Source organism: Crocodylus siamensis, chromosome 9 (genome assembly GCF_052110815.1).
Source record: "Crocodylus siamensis isolate JL-2025a chromosome 9, ASM5211081v1, whole genome shotgun sequence".
Taxonomy (NCBI): domain Eukaryota; kingdom Metazoa; phylum Chordata; order Crocodylia; family Crocodylidae; genus Crocodylus; species Crocodylus siamensis.
Window position 1 is genome coordinate 3,374,511 of NC_143403.1, and position 15,265 is coordinate 3,389,775.

General features: G+C 45.3%; 2 protein-coding genes across 3 annotated transcripts in view; both read left to right on the forward strand.

Annotated features, from left to right (window-relative positions):
• CA5A (carbonic anhydrase 5A) overlaps positions 1 to 8,329 on the forward strand; it is a 28,980-nt gene extending 20,651 nt beyond the window's left edge. For both annotated transcript variants that reach the window (XM_090062846.1, XM_090062847.1), the window contains exons 4-7: positions 665 to 760; positions 915 to 977; positions 2,091 to 2,246; positions 4,173 to 8,329. In XM_090062846.1, the coding sequence (XP_089918972.1) occupies positions 665 to 760; positions 915 to 977; positions 2,091 to 2,246; positions 4,173 to 4,364 (507 nt within the window). In that variant the 3' untranslated portion in view covers positions 4,365 to 8,329. The remainder of the gene's footprint in view (positions 1 to 664; positions 761 to 914; positions 978 to 2,090; positions 2,247 to 4,172) is intronic.
• Positions 8,330 to 13,622: 5,293 nt separating this feature from the next.
• The window catches only part of SLC7A5 (solute carrier family 7 member 5), a 49,546-nt gene continuing 47,903 nt past the window's right edge, over positions 13,623 to 15,265 (forward strand). The window contains exon 1 of the mRNA XM_090062440.1: positions 13,623 to 14,277. Within this exon, the coding sequence (XP_089918566.1) occupies positions 13,734 to 14,277 (544 nt within the window). The 5' untranslated portion in view covers positions 13,623 to 13,733. The remainder of the gene's footprint in view (positions 14,278 to 15,265) is intronic.

Sequence of the window (15,265 nt, forward strand, 5' to 3'; positions counted from 1 at the left end):
GTGAATGAGGCAGATGGGGCGAGGGATGAAAATACAGATTGGATTCAGAGGAGAAAGTGTGGCAGCTGTGAAAAATTAACTTCTTGGTTGAGAAACCAGTCATCCCCTCCAACTCTTGCTGTCCTGCTTGAAATGCTCTGGTGGTCTGTTTTTAAAAAAAATTACTTAAAACCTTAGCTGTGTGAATCCAGATGTCTTGGAGTCCATTGTCATGAAGGCTTGTATTGGACTTAGCTGGCTTGTTTTGACTTCTCTGCAAGGTGGTGGCTGCACAGCTACGTCCTCTCTTACCTGTCCTGATTTAATGGAGGATTTTCCTCCGTTCTTAAAATCACAAAGGGGAGTGAAGTGCCCAACATGCTTAATGGTATTCTGTACCTATCAGTATATTACTCCTGTAATTTGTCCTCTGCAAGCCAGATCTGCTTCTCTTCTATGAAATGCAAAATATGGGGGGGAAGTTATATTAAAAAAAAAAAAAAGGTTAAATAAAATGAATATTGATTTCATGTATAGTTTTATTCCCCACTTTTTGCAGTCTTTAATTTTTAAGGTAGTTGCCTGTGTTTCTGAAATGGCCGGGAAAATGATCGAAGAAACTGCATTTGTTTTGACTACATTTATACATTTCCTGTGTGTGAAATGGTTTTTCCTTTTGTTGCAGCTGCATTTAGTACACTGGAATGCTGTTAAATATGAGAGCTTTGAAGAAGCTGTAATGGAGGGTAATGGCTTGGCTGTCATAGGAGTATTTTTGAAGGTAAATTCTGACTGTTGTAATATAAAATGATGTTTCAGTAGCGTTTCTCTTAAATACACTGCTTTATTTATTTTTTATTTTTTTATTCAGCTGCTTGTGGCAGATATTTATGTGCACTACCTTAATGACTCTCACATTCATATTTGTTATGCAGCTGGGGGCCTACCATGAAGGACTGCAGAAGTTAGTAGATGCATTACCAGCTGTTAAACACAAGGTAATTATTGTAAACTTGTTTTAGAGTCTCTCTGGATGGCACTGTTGGCATTGTTAGAGGTATCTTCTCAACAGAGAGAACAGTTTAGGTCACATCAAGACATTAGTGAACTCTTTGATGTTTGCTGAGTTGAGGACTGGATCTTACAAAAATCATAGTTGGGTTAAAGTGAAGAAAATCTCAACTCTTATGTACTCTCACTTCCCAGCTGGCCCAATTCAAAAAACAGTATGCTATGCTGCAGGATGTATTGCTTTATAAGAATATGATGGATGTTCAGTATTGTTTAATGCCCTCACATGAAGGCTGGAAGAAACTGATGCAAAACCAAAACGTTCAGATTGGCTCATATGCTAGCCAGGAGCCTTGTTTTTCTGAGAATCATAACCCTAAGTAGCAAGTCAGCCCTTACTTCCCATGCAACCAGAATATCTGGTGTTCCTGGTTTCACTGCTCTCAGATTTGTTGCTTAACAATCAGGAATGCCCATGTGAGGTCTTTAAGGTCTCTGCAGCCCTCTTTGCTGTCTGTACACAGATAATTCAACAAAATTGAAAAATTCAAGAAAATTCAACTTCTCAACTCTTTTCATTTTATACCACTAGAGGGGACTACTGCATTTTTAGTACTGCTTTAGTACTGCTTTGCAGGGACACATGCTCTTTCCCATGCTAGTAGCTTCACTAACTTGCAGTCAAGACCAACTGAACTTACCCTGCCTTTAGTAAGCTCAACAAGAATTGTCTTTTTTCCCCCTCCAAACAAAACAGGTATTGGCTGTGCAATTATGCATGCATTTATCTGATTTATACACAGCTCTTCCCAGCAAAGGCTCAGAGCAGCTTCCAATAAAAAAATGAAACAATGACATATTGAAAGCTCCTTTAAATAAATGCTGCGGATATTTTCAGAGAGGTGGTTTCCACTCAGAAAATGCCAGCTCTTAGTTTTCATTCGTTTTTTGACATTAGCAGCAGCTATGGTTGTCTGTGCCTGATGTGTATTGTGCATAAGCTAATAGCTAGTTTCTAGATTTTTTTTTTCTCATTCCCTTGAATTTTCTCCTGTGAAAATACTTACTTGCTCATCAGATTTTTTTCTTCTGGACTCCAGGATGAAATTGTTGAGTTTGATATTTTTGATCCCTCCTGTTTGCTACCGTCATGCCCAGATTACTGGACCTATGCTGGCTCTCTGACCACTCCACCACTTACAGAGTCTGTCACCTGGATCATCAAGAAGAAAGCCATAGAGGTTGATGAGAATCAGGTATGCAGCCTTGTTTTTATAATGCAGAGGATTTATTGCTCGAAGGTACAGAGGGCAATGAAACACATGGCAGGAGGAGGATGCTTGCCAGTACCTGTCTGTCACTTTTTGGGACATCAAAGGCTCACCCTCTCCATCATATAGATTTCATAGACATTTGGGCTGGAAGGGACCTCGGGAGATCATCGAGTCCAGCCCCCTGCCCAAAGGGCAGGAAGTCAGTTGAGGTCATAGGATCCCAGCAAGATAAGCATCCAATTTACTCTTGAAGGTGTTCAGTGTAGGTGCTTGAGCCACCTCCGCTGGCAGACTGTTCCAGACCTTGGGGGCTCGGACAGTAAAGAAATTCTTCCTTATGTCCAGCCTGAAATGGTCTTGCAGGAGTTTGTGACCGTTCGACCTCGTCATCCCTTGGGGCACTCTGGTGAAGTTAGCATGTGATTTGTGATTATCTTCCCTCTCTCATTAGCCAGGACCAAGTGCTTTAGAGAAAGATGTAGGAAGACGGAACTCATTTGCCTCTCACAAATAGGTCTTGTTCTGATCTCCAGTGGAGACTTTATTAAGCATGAAATGTAATCTGTCTCTGAAAATTATTGTTAGCATCAGCTATTATCACTCTGGATATTCTGGTTATCCACGTCTCTTCTAATTTTGCTAAGTTCTTGGCCTCACGGACATTGCGGAGCTTTGTCAGCAGTATGAATCCACAACGTACTTGTGCCGTAAGCTGCTGAAACCCCAACATATCCTTCTTCTCAGGCAGCTTTCTAAGAGTATAAAAGTGGAAGTCGCTCCAAATGCTTTTTCCCCCAATCGCTGAGGTTGCGGTGAACTTGCAGTTTCAGTGTCCTTGTTATTTTCCTCATCGGGTTTTTTCCCTTTGCTCCCTAGGGGCTGATTATACCTGTAGTCTGACTATCAGCTTTCCTCCCTCCCTTTAATTTTAAAGAGGGAGAAATGAAAGTTACTCACAAGGCTGACCGTGCAGAGGTGACCTTGAAGAATGTGGCAGTTTTATATTGATATTTTGGTGCTTTAAAGTCCACCCAGCATTTGGTATTGGGTCCCTTCTATGGGCCTTCTATTTTTAGCATCTTGTGTTCTCAGCTTCCTGCTGCTGCTTGGTGCAAAACAGGTGAGGAGAGGCACAAGATTGGGGCAGTGAGTGCCTGTTTGGTGACTGCTTCCCTGGTAGCTTTCCATGTTCCCTACCTACCCTGGGAAAAGGGTGCATTCACAACGGCCGCGGCATGTGTTGGTTCCCATCTTGGAGGAGTCCAACAGTGACTTCCACCTCCCCGTGGTGTTTGAACCCAAATACACCCCTGTCCTCCAAGCTGAATGTTTTATTTTAAATGAAAGGAACCTGAGAGTTGCAGAGAAGCAAAGGGGCAATTGTTAGAGAGCAGGAAAGGAAACTTAATAGGAGGGGTAGTGTTGTCTTTTCAATTCTGGCTTTTCCTTCAATCTGACAGAGCCTTTTAATTCCCTGGTGGGTATCAGGTGAACTACTAAAAACCTCCTTTGGACTCTCTTCTTAATTCCTGCTTTCATGCCTTTGAGAGCACCGCCATTTGCTTTTGTTATAGTTGGTAGTTACTATTTCCTGCCTGCCAGCATGTGTGCGCCTGATACAGGAGACCAGAAAAGCAGGCAGGATGTAAGCAAAGAATGGCGAGGTGCAAAAAGATTTATTTTGAAGGTGGCATGAATCCCATCCATGAATATTCAGGGCTCGTGTCTGTCTCGGGCCTGACAAGGCGTTAAAGATCCAGTTTGCCTGCAGACACCATATAGCTGCACTGATACCAGCAGGTGATGAGGACATGCAGAAAGTGATGCCCAAATATCTTGGTACTTTGGTGTGGTTCCCAAGCGTGAGGGATCAGGCAGTCGCTCACCTTTGCCATGTCTTATTCCCAGCTGGAGGCCTTTCGGATGCTGCTCTTTACCTCACCTGGGGAAGAAGAAAAGAGGATGGTAGACAACTTCCGCCCGCTGCAGCCACTGATGAATCGGACCGTCCGCTCCTCCTTCCAAAACCAGCATCTCCTGAGCATTGAAACAAGACTCGAGGAAGAAACCCAACATGCCAGGCCATGGGGTGGCTTTTAAAAAGACAGTACTTGTTGCAGTGCCTAAAAGCGATTAGCAGACGGTTTAGTGGTTTTTTTTACTATCTCTGTGTAGTATGCATATATAGCATAGAATTTCATTAGTTGGTCTTTGAAAGGGATTTTGGGGTCACGACTTGGCATTTGAGCTTTAGTGGAGTAACTTTTTTTATAAAAGCAAATGCTTTCACTAAACTCTAAAAGCAAGTAGCAACGAAGTGTATTTGGGTAATTGAAAGCAAAGGAAGGGGGCGAGGCTTTGCTCTGTTGTCACAATTATCCTGTATCTCCTGAAACTCTCCCGCTTACCGAAGACTCCTTTTGGTTCTTGCAGATGAATAACAGCAGCAGAACCGCCCTAGCAGGTGGGGGGCCCAAAGAAGTGCAAAGAAGTCCCTCGTAGGTAATCCATCATGTCCTCTCTGAGCTTGGCTTTGGGGAGGGGAAAGTGCAATTTTCTTTGGATAACCAGAAAATGGATACGCCATTTAAAGACTGAAAACATTTGCTTGATGAATTTGGTGCTGAGCCCAGAGAGTGGTCCAGTGGCCTGAATCTTATCTACCTCTAAAGCATGACGCTTGCCACAGTTTTCCCCCTGTGTTCATTGACTTTGTGTGTGTTACGGTGTTTAGCAGTGTCCATTCCCTGGGAGGAAATTCATGTGCAAATGGCCAAGGTCACCCTCTCCTTTGGACAGGAACTAAGGGCTGGCTCTTGGCTGTACAAGTAACATGGATTCATCTTTTTTTCCCTCCCCCTTAACTTATCTTGGGGGACAAATAAGAAAAGCTTTGCCTCTGTCAGCTGGGGGAAAAGACTCCAGTAGCTGATGTTATTCAGTGCCAGGGAAGTCACCGAGCTAGCCCTTCAGCACAAAATTTTGAAATTTAGGACCAATTATTTTTTTTATGTTTGTGTTTAAATACGTTACAGTCCTTTTTGTTTGCCTCCGATTTTTTTTTTGATGGTGGGCTTTCACTTGGCTCAGTTGAATTAGTGCCTTATTCTAGTCCCTGCTTCCTTGAGATGTTATATTTCAGGTTGATAGTCAGAGGCCAATAGCTGTATCTTTTTTTGCCTTCAGTCCATCAAACACATCCGTCTCCCTTATTCTGGTTCTTGTCAGGTAAGTGTGTAAAATAGGCTCTTCTAACTCCCCAGATCTGATTCCCTGTGTGTCTTCAGATCTAGCTGGCTAACTTCTGCTGTTGTAAAAAGTAGATTTTCCCCTCTGTTAGCTCTCCAGAGCCCACAAAACTAGACTGTATTCTTCCTTGTGTATATCAGAAAACGGATTTTATGTTTCATTCCCCTGGTAGTCAAAACCAGGGGGATGCACAGAGGTCAATAATGACATAACTAAATGTCATGGGACTAGGAAAATAACTGTTTTACTTTGAAACTGGGCATATTGAAATGTGGAGTTGCTTTCACACTCCATGTTTTCTCTCCATGTCATTCCCGCTTTCATTTTTGGAGAAGGGTTCAACTTGAAGATAGCAGTCATTTGGATTCAGTTACAGGGCAAGTATATTATATATTATTGTACAGATCACTGCCACCTGGTAGGGCAATGATATTTAGACTGTTAGAGACCATGGTAGTTAACACTACTCTTAATGCTGCTTTTAAGCTTAAAGGCTACAATGGACCAGGCTTTTATAAATAAAAAATAAGCTACATGCCAATATTCAACGATGGTATCTTAAATAGTCACATGGACATGGTAGAGTTAAGGGATTGTTAAATGGCTGTTCCTTGTTGTGTAAAGAATATCTGTTTGTTTTATTGGAGGGAAAAATCACTGGTGATTGTAAAAGAGAGAACCTGGCTTAATTTGGTTGTGTTTGAACTACTGGCTGTTAAAGCAAAAATGTTTTAAAACCATAAAACAAGGATATGGGATCATTTAGAGTCGGTATAAAACTCTTGATTAAGTCACCTTTTCTAGCTAGTTAGTGGTTTAAATTCTCTTTTAAATGACAGGGTATTTTTTTTTTTAAATGAACAGATTTTTGTGGTTTTAGATTGATTTCATATCCAAGATGTAACTATTTTAGTTTCCTTCGTGTATTCCTAAGGAATTTTAGCAAATTTTTGCTCATTTCTGCACTTCATTCTTGTGCATTTGCAAAACTTGTTGCACTACTTGGTCTAGCTGTAGTGGCAGATATAGTTGCTAATATCTAATTTTGGGTTTTGGTGGTGTTTATGGTATAAATGCTCAGTAACCTGCAAGCCTTTCACAGCGTGGGGATTTGGACCTAGCTCACCGCCAGCCAAATGCAGGTGTATTGCCCAGACATGACGCTCTATTGAAGTGTTTTCTAATCGTATGGAAATATTGCCTCCAAAAGTGTGCTGTAAAGAGAAAAGATTCTTATCCTCTCAAATGATTATGCTCAAGTTCACTTTAGTGGGGTTAATGTACAAAAAAATTGTACTTAGACCTTCAGCAGATAAGAAGTATTTCCATCAGGATCTGAGTTCCAGTTATGTCTTCAAAGCTCTGATGAGCTCAAAAAGCGCGGAAGCAGATTTCAGTGTTGAAGGGTTTGGTCTTATTTTGTTTGCACAATAGAGGTCTCGTAAGGATTTCACTGTAATGGTTAGGTTGCTGCTACTTTTCTCTGTGTCTGTATTTACACGTTAGGGTTTTGTGCGTCTGTGATAGAGAGAGAACGTATTAAAACCGCAAAGCAAATTGTTGCCTATTCAGAAAATGTCCAGAGACTTGGTTTGTATGAGTTTTCCTGTGTGCTGATGCTGGCCTTGCAAAATGATGTTGAATTAGGGAAAGCAGTTTCTTTTATGCAATGGCAGATGGAATATCATTCCTCCCATCACTCGTCCAGGCTCCTAATAAAAAAGCAGCCGATGTGATTGTCAGCTGGGTTGTAGTTAATTTGTATGAAGTGTTTTGTAAGGCAGATATAAGGCTGTTGCCCGTGTCAAGCGGCAAAGCAGAACAGCATGAATGTACAGCTTGCACGATGACCATCTGTTTCACTTAACACAACTATAGGTAGCGGATGTTTTATTTTTTAGGAAGTGTGCTGCTCTGCTCCAGAGTAGATGGGAGGGACTTCTGGGGCATTCATTATTTCAGAATAAAGGTTGTGTCAGAATTGATGTTGAGGTAGGGAGGGTTGAAATAAGGATAACAACTGCATTCCTGTATTCAGGCGGGGAGTTGGAGCAGATGACCCTTGAGGTCCCTTTCAGTCCTCTGATTCAAAGTCAGTATGACTGCAGTCTTATTTTCAGATTTGTATGCAGAAACAGGGCAAACCCCAGTATAGGGAGTTGCCCTGCACGTTAAGTATCATACTAAAGAAAACCAAACTGTTTGGTGGCTTAAGAAACTCAGGCTGCCTTTGGCAGTAAAATAGCTAATGCATATATCAAAATCTCAGAAGGCACAAACCAGCACTTCTTGCTTAACTGATTTATTTTCTTTCTTTCTCCTAGATGAGTGGCATTATATATATATTTTTTACGTCGGGTTGTGTTGAATCCTTCTAGGCTTGAAAATGCATATACATGTAGATTGTCTTGGTTTCCTTTTGTTATCAGAATATTGGGGTCGTATTATGTTAACAATCCCTAAATTGTTAGGTCTGTTATTGTACCTTACACTGTCGTATTTTTTTATATTCTATGTGCTTCAAATTTGAATGTCTTAAATTTCAGCTCATGATTTATATGATCAGATTCTGCGTTGTTTTTCTTTGAGCATTCTCATTTTCTCGGCCATTCTTGTACTACGTATGTTAACATATATTAATATATATGTTGTGTTCCTAATTATAATCTGCTTATTGCATTGGCTTTATGAACACTTTTGGTAACAGGGACTGTCCTTTTGATTCTTTACTTGATGTAAAGAAAGCTTCAGCTGCTGTATTTTTAAACCTGTTAAATTAGTGTGCATCTATGCAATAAAGTGTAACACAATAGAAAGTGTGTGCATATTTCATTGGATAATTCAGATCTGTATGTTTTCATGGGGGGGGGGGGGGGACCTTGGAAGCTTTTCCGTCAAGAAAACACTTTAATTCAGCCCTAAGAATGAATTGGTTCATCCTGAATAGAGTCTAATTGGATGGCAAAACTTGTGATGCTTGAAATTATGAAAGACTCTACTGAGCTGTATTGTAATTGGAATGGTGAAATAATGAAGCTCCCTGTATTGAGGCAGTCTGGACTGAAGAATATCTAATGCTTCATTATCCTATTGGGCTGCATGAAACATGCTGCCCAAAAGAGGACTGTAATTTTTGAATATCTGTACTTGACTGTTTCCTTCCATACTTACAGTACAGATTGCCCAAAGCAACTGTCAGCTCTGCTCCTTTTTTATATTCCATATTTGATCTTTTTTTTTTTTTTTTTATAACAAATAGTGTTCTAAGGATTATTGATATAACTCTATTTTTTGGGCTTTCCACTTTTTATACTTTGCAATGGTTAGGTCATTTTTTATCAGGTACACACACAGATACTAAGTTAGGCTCTTTTTTTTTTAACTTCCAGGTACATGGAAGAACTGATTCTTTAATATACATTTAAGAATACATTTAACAGATTTCAAAACTCAGTCTTATGTTTGCTCGTTGATGATTTAGGTGTTGTATGGATTCTGTATGCAAACTAATTCCAGTAAGATCCCATTTGTGATGTAAAAGAGGAAATTAAGTTACTGGTTAGATAGTTTCCCTTAACATCCCTTAGATATATTATGCTAGTACATCTGAGATGTATCTTAGAAAATTTCATAGATTTCATAGACATCAGGGCTGGAAGGGACCTCGGGAGATCATCGAGTCCAGCCCCCTGCCCAAAGGGCAGGAAGTCAGCTGGGGTCACAGGATCCCAGCAAGATAAGCATCCAATTTACTCTTGAAGGTGTTCAATGTAGGTGCTTGAACCGCCTCCGCTGGCAGGCTGTTCCAGACCTTGGGGGCTCGGACAGTAAAGAAATTCTTCCTTATGTCCAGCCTGAAACGGTCTTGCAGGAGTTTGTGACCGTTCGACCTGGTCATCCCTTGGGGCGCTCTGGTGAACAAACGTTCCCCCAGATCCTGGTGGTCACCCCTGATAAACTTATACAAATGAGTTTGATTTGGTTACTGTAGACTCTTACTGTTATGTTCAAGGCAGTTCTTCTCATAAATGTTAGAAAGAACTTGTGTGCTTTTAATTCATTGGCCAGTTTACTTCTGATACAGGTAATTATTTGCCTTTCTGTTGGAGGCCCTTTTGATGAGACAACCTCAGTATGTCTGAGCATTAGCACATGGAGAATTGATTAGATAATTAAATCTTCTTCAAAGATTCTGGAGTATAATTTAGAGACCTGAACAGAGTTAATAAGTTAGTGGTCAGAACTAATATTACTACTTGCATCCAGTGATTTGAAGCGATAAACCACTATATAAATGAGACCTAATATCTCTGTTATGAATTAAGTATTTTACCAGTTATATAAATAAGACACAGCTGCAGAGAATTAAAAATCCAATTCAGCAAAAGATTTGAGTGTGTGCTTAACTTGAAACACAGGCAGCTAAATTGCAATCAGTGGGATTTAATTATATGCTTGTGGAAATGGAGGTTTGCAGGGGGAGCTGATTCAGATCTAGGGCCAGAATTTTGGGATATCTGGCTCGGTCCATGGAGGAGCACTGGGAATAGATGGGAATAAACTACCTTAGTCTTATTGGAGACAGCGTAAGGCAGGATGCCCGTGAATCTGAGGCTGCACAAATCACTGCTGGGTCCCTCCTGGACCCCCTTTTTCTCAGTTCAGCTTTCACATGAAATCAGCCCTCCTGGCCTGTCCGTGCCACGCAGGACACCTGTAGCCTTAAGGGCCCATTGCATGGCTCCATCCTTCCCTACACCATGCCCCATGCCTCATAGATGTTATCACTCAGTCATTTGAGGTTTGTTCCACTTAACCCCCCTCTGGACTACCTTGATACTCTCAGCCCCTTTTTCTGGGCTTCCAGACCTTCGGGTCCCCTCTCAGCTCCTCTGTCTGGGCTCTCAGACCCTGGTCCCACATGCAGCCACTCCTTGGGCTCTCGGACCTTCTGGTCTCATACGCTTCTCTGGGCCTTTGGACCTCCTGGTCCCATACACATCTCCTCTCTAGGTTGTTGGACCTCATGCACAGCCTTTGTCTGGACCCATGGACCCTCTGGTCCACCTCTCACCCCTTTTCTGGACCCATGGACCCTCTGACCTGGCTCTCAGCCCCTCTCAGGCATGTAGACCCTCTAGTCCGACTCTCAGCTCCTCTAGGGACTTTCTGGTCCAACCCTTGACGCTCTCTTGGCTTCTGGATTTATTTGGTCCTGGGCTCCTGCCTCTTCTGGTCCCACTCCCAGCCCCTTTCTGGGTCTTGGTTTGCGGATCATCTGATCCCCACTCCCTGGGCTCCTGCTCTTGCTGCTGGGCCCCACTCTCAGTCCCTCCTGGGCTACTGGTTCTTCAAGTAAGCTTTGAACTTGCCCTCAAACACCACTGAGACTTAATAAAAAGCACCCATGCCCTCTGGCAGGCACCTAAACCTTTTGGGCTCAACATAAAACCAAGGCCACTTGCCTGTATATAAGCACATCCCTCTGCCCCAGGTACTGTCCCTTGTCCCGGGCCTGCAGAGTCTATTCAGGAGCTCCTCTGTTCATGGCTTTCGGGGCTGAACTGCCTGACCAGTTCTCTTTCAAATTAATTGAAAGGAGTCCCTCCTAAGAATAGTGAAGCACAGTTTTGTGATTAGATTACAGTCTGCTCTTTGAACAGATCTGCTTGGCATCCATTCCATCAGAGTTTATTGAAGAAATAAGGCCTTGTCCAAATCTGATGGGCCAAAGGAGGGCCACAGTACCTCATTCCTTAGCAAGGTCCTGCATGTGCAAAAGAAGGCACAGATTCCCCAGAGAATGGGACAGACGGGACAAGTTTTGGTCGAAGAAAAAGCTACAAAGAACCAATCTGAAGGCTCGTGAAAGCCTTGACTGTGAGGGCAAAGGGCAGTGTTTGTCATTGATGCCGGCGACGTGGACAGTGCAATCCGAAGAAAAGCTCTGGTCCTTGATGCAAGCAAATTTGATTCCTCCTGGTAAGAATGTAAAGTCTTGATTGATGTTGAACGGCATTCACTGAGAAGTGGTTCATTTGAAGCGGTGCAATTGAATTTAAACATGCACACCCGGTATCTGATTGTTTCTCACTGCATTACAGGGAGTCTGAACTCTGCCTGCGGTGTGCCGGGGTGGCGTATGCTGTGTGTCGTGGCATCTGTTGTGGCAGTCCTGTATGCTTCTGTTTGACATTTGAGGCTCCTGCTTTACCCATGTTGTAATTGTATTAATACCGTGCTTGGAACAGAAAGCTGGAGGCTGGCGCACGGGATCTTTATTTAATATTTCTTGAAGTAAATCGCAATCTGGATTTGCTGAAATGTCATTTACCCAGGGGAGAGCAAAACTGGCAGGGTTTAAAAAAAAAATTTAAACTGCCAAATTCAGTTGTCGACTGACAAGGTTATTTGGGTAAATGTGATATCTTTTATTAGATCAACTAAATAGTTGGAAAAATTGTTCTGTATAAGCTTTCAGGCACAAGCTGTAACCAACACCCCCAAAACCAGAGTTGTCGGGAGTTGTTTGCTGTTGTTCAGAACTCGCATGGGGAATGGTCTTTTTTCAAAATGTAACCTTAGCAAGGGCCATTGCTTTAATTTCTCTGATGATGTAACTGCATCCACAGTTGATTCGGCTGATTTTAAACATGAGAGAGAGAACTATGTTCACAGGTTTGCAGATCAATTTGGAGGGGGTGGGGATTGTTTAAAAAAAAAAAAAAAGAAGTATTTTAGAATTTTTACATAATTATGAATGTATAAACAATATTGCAAGTTGTTTAGGTCCCAGGCTAAAAGAAAAGGTTTTGTAAGGTTTGCTGGTTTTGTAACGTCTGCTGCAACAATTCAATTTTTTGTGAAAGAACTAGAAAGTGAAATATGTGAGCAGCATCTTTGTTTCTAGGGGGCTTGTGCAAAACTTCAGTTACAGAAGTTGAAATAATCAAATGTAATCGTCCAAGGAGGATAAAAGTGTAATATTGGGCGGGAGTATAATACCTGAATAAACAAAGACATTTAAAAATCATAGGAGGAAATATTGCTGCGGGTTTTTTTACCTTTCATAAAGCTTTTCAGGAATTGCTTTGGAGTGCCTCAGCTCTTGGGGACCTATGCTAAAAGGGACATGATACTGAGGAAGTGCTGAGCACTGTTTTTCTGGCTGCAGATGCTAACGAGGCGTGCCAATAATACCCTTTAAAACTCTTCACCGTTCTTTTTGATAAGAGAAATGTATACACCACAATTTTGTATGCAAGCTCAGTCCAAGTAGGACATTGCACGCACAGTTGCTGTCATTATACATCAGGCTGTGGTGTGCATCTAAATTAAGAGATTCTTGGTGTCTGGCTTTAAGCAGTGGGCATCTTTCTAATAGCAGTTTTGAAGCGTGTGCCCGCTCCATAAACGGAGAGGCGACCAATGCTTGCTTGAAGTAACTGAGACCTTTTTAAACCAGGTATGCCGCTAGGTGGCATATTCTGATAGCTCTTGGGTCTTTGTCAGCGCAGCCATGTGCTCCAAGATGTCTGCGGGCAGGCAGACTATAATTTGAGGGTGATTTGTGTGTACCTGCTTGTGCGGGGCTGAGGGGTGGCTCTTCGCCCCCCATGCTCTCCCTCTTGCTGCGTGCCCTGCTTTTCCTCAGCACCGGGGACCCGGGGGGTGCCAGGCGAGGCACGGAGGGCTGCATAGCCCCAGGAGGGCACAACTCGTGCACGCAGCCAGGCCTGAAGGGTGGCTCTTTGCCCCCCACTCTCCTCCGTGCTACATGGCCTGGGTTGCCTCACTGCTGGGGGATGCCAGTCAAGACACGTCGCCCCAGCAGGGCACAGGCCGCACCTTTGCCCCCCACTCGCTTCCTCCTGCTGCTTGCCCCGGGTCTCCTCAGCGCCAGGCGCCTGAGGGGCGGCAGCCGAGGCCTGCGTCGCCCCATCACCCAGGTCATTTTGCTACTCCGCCTCCTGCGGCTTGCCCCAGCGCCACGGAGCTGCCACTTGAGGCACGCATCCCGCCACGGCTGGGGGATCTCTCTGCCCCCCACTTCCTCCCGCTTTGGGCGGGCCCGGCAGCGCCCTCAGGGCCGCGGCGCGGCGCCGGCAGGCGGGCGGGGGGGGGCCTGCGTGGCCCCGCCCCCTCCGGCCCGTGCCGGGGCGGCGCGCGCGGCGGCGCGGAGACAAAAGGGCGGCGGTGCCGGCGCGCGCGGCTGAGGCGATGCCGGGCAGCGGCGCGCTGAAGAAGCGCGGCTCTGCCGCCGGGCCGGCGCCCGCCGAGGCGCTGGAGAAGATGCTGCAGCCGGCGGGGCAGGAGAACGGCGTGGCCGGGCCCGGGGGAGCCGGGCAGGAGGGGGTGGCCCTGCAGCGCTCCATCACGCTGCTCAACGGCGTGGCCATCATCATCGGCACCATCATCGGCTCGGGCATCTTCGTGAGCCCCACGGGCGTGCTGAAGGAGGCCGGCTCGCCCGGGCTGGCGCTCGTGGTGTGGGCGGTGTGCGGCGCCTTCTCCATCGTGGGCGCGCTGTGCTACGCCGAGCTGGGCACCACCATCACCAAGTCCGGCGGCGACTACGCCTACATGCTGGAGGTCTACGGCTCGCTGCCCGCCTTCCTCAAGCTCTGGATCGAGCTGCTCATCATCCGGCCCTCCTCGCAGTACATCGTGGCCCTGGTCTTCGCCACCTACCTGCTCAAGCCGCTCTTCCCCACCTGCCCCGTGCCCGATGGGGCCGCCAAGCTGGTGGCCTGCCTCTGTGTCTGTGAGTATCCGCACCGCGCCGCGCTCCCCGGCCCAGCCCCAGCCCACTGCCCTGCAGGCAAACACCACCCCTAGCTTAAGGCGACTTCCCCGTGTTCAAGCAGCATCCCTGTTTTAAGGTGACGTCCCTATTCGAGAAGCAGCTCCTCTATTTTAAGGCAATTTCCCTGTTTTCGAGCAGCACCCCTCTTAGAAGGCAACTTGCAGCACGTGGCCTGCTCAGAGCCGCTGACATCTTGTGTTGTGTCATCAAACGGTGACACAGCCCTGCCTCTCTCTGTACCCACCAAATGGACCCCTGCGATCCTAGGCACCACGTGCCGAACGCGCTCCGGGTCAGACAGATGACACGGAGCAAGTGGGCACACGTGGCATAATGTACCTGCAGGAAAGAGATGCCAGGCAGGGGGTGGGCGGGGAGGAGCACGGCGTGTTTTCAGTTTACAAGCCCCAGGGGATGCGTAGAAGAGGCTGTTGGAGCTCGGGGAGCTGCAGTCCGAGGACTGCACCTTTGCAAGAGACTCGAATCCAGGCTTGTGGGAGAGTTCAACCCAGCCGTGGTGCCAAGGAGCTTGGATGCCCCCGAAAGGGGGAAGCCACGTGTGGAATTAGCCTCAGGGACCCATGCTAGGGAAATTATCTGGTGCTGAACTTGGCAACGGCAGCCAAGAGCAAATGGGTTTCAGCACCACTCCTGAAAGAGCGCTGACAAAAACCTCCCTCCTCCTCCCTCGCCTTGTAGTCTGCCCAGACGCATGCAAAAGGCTGCAGTCCTGGGGGTGGGGGACACTCTCTTCCCCGCTCCAGCAGTTCTTTATTTCTGTGGGTGTTGTGTGGCTCGGGGGTGTGAATGACCCCGTGAGACCCTTTGCAGCGCAGGGAGCGCCCTTCCAAATCCTTTGCCCCTGTTCTGAGGTTTTCAGACCTGTCAAAATCTAGCCCCTTTGCCCCATTAAAGGTCCCCCCATCTCCCACATGTCGGGCTCGTG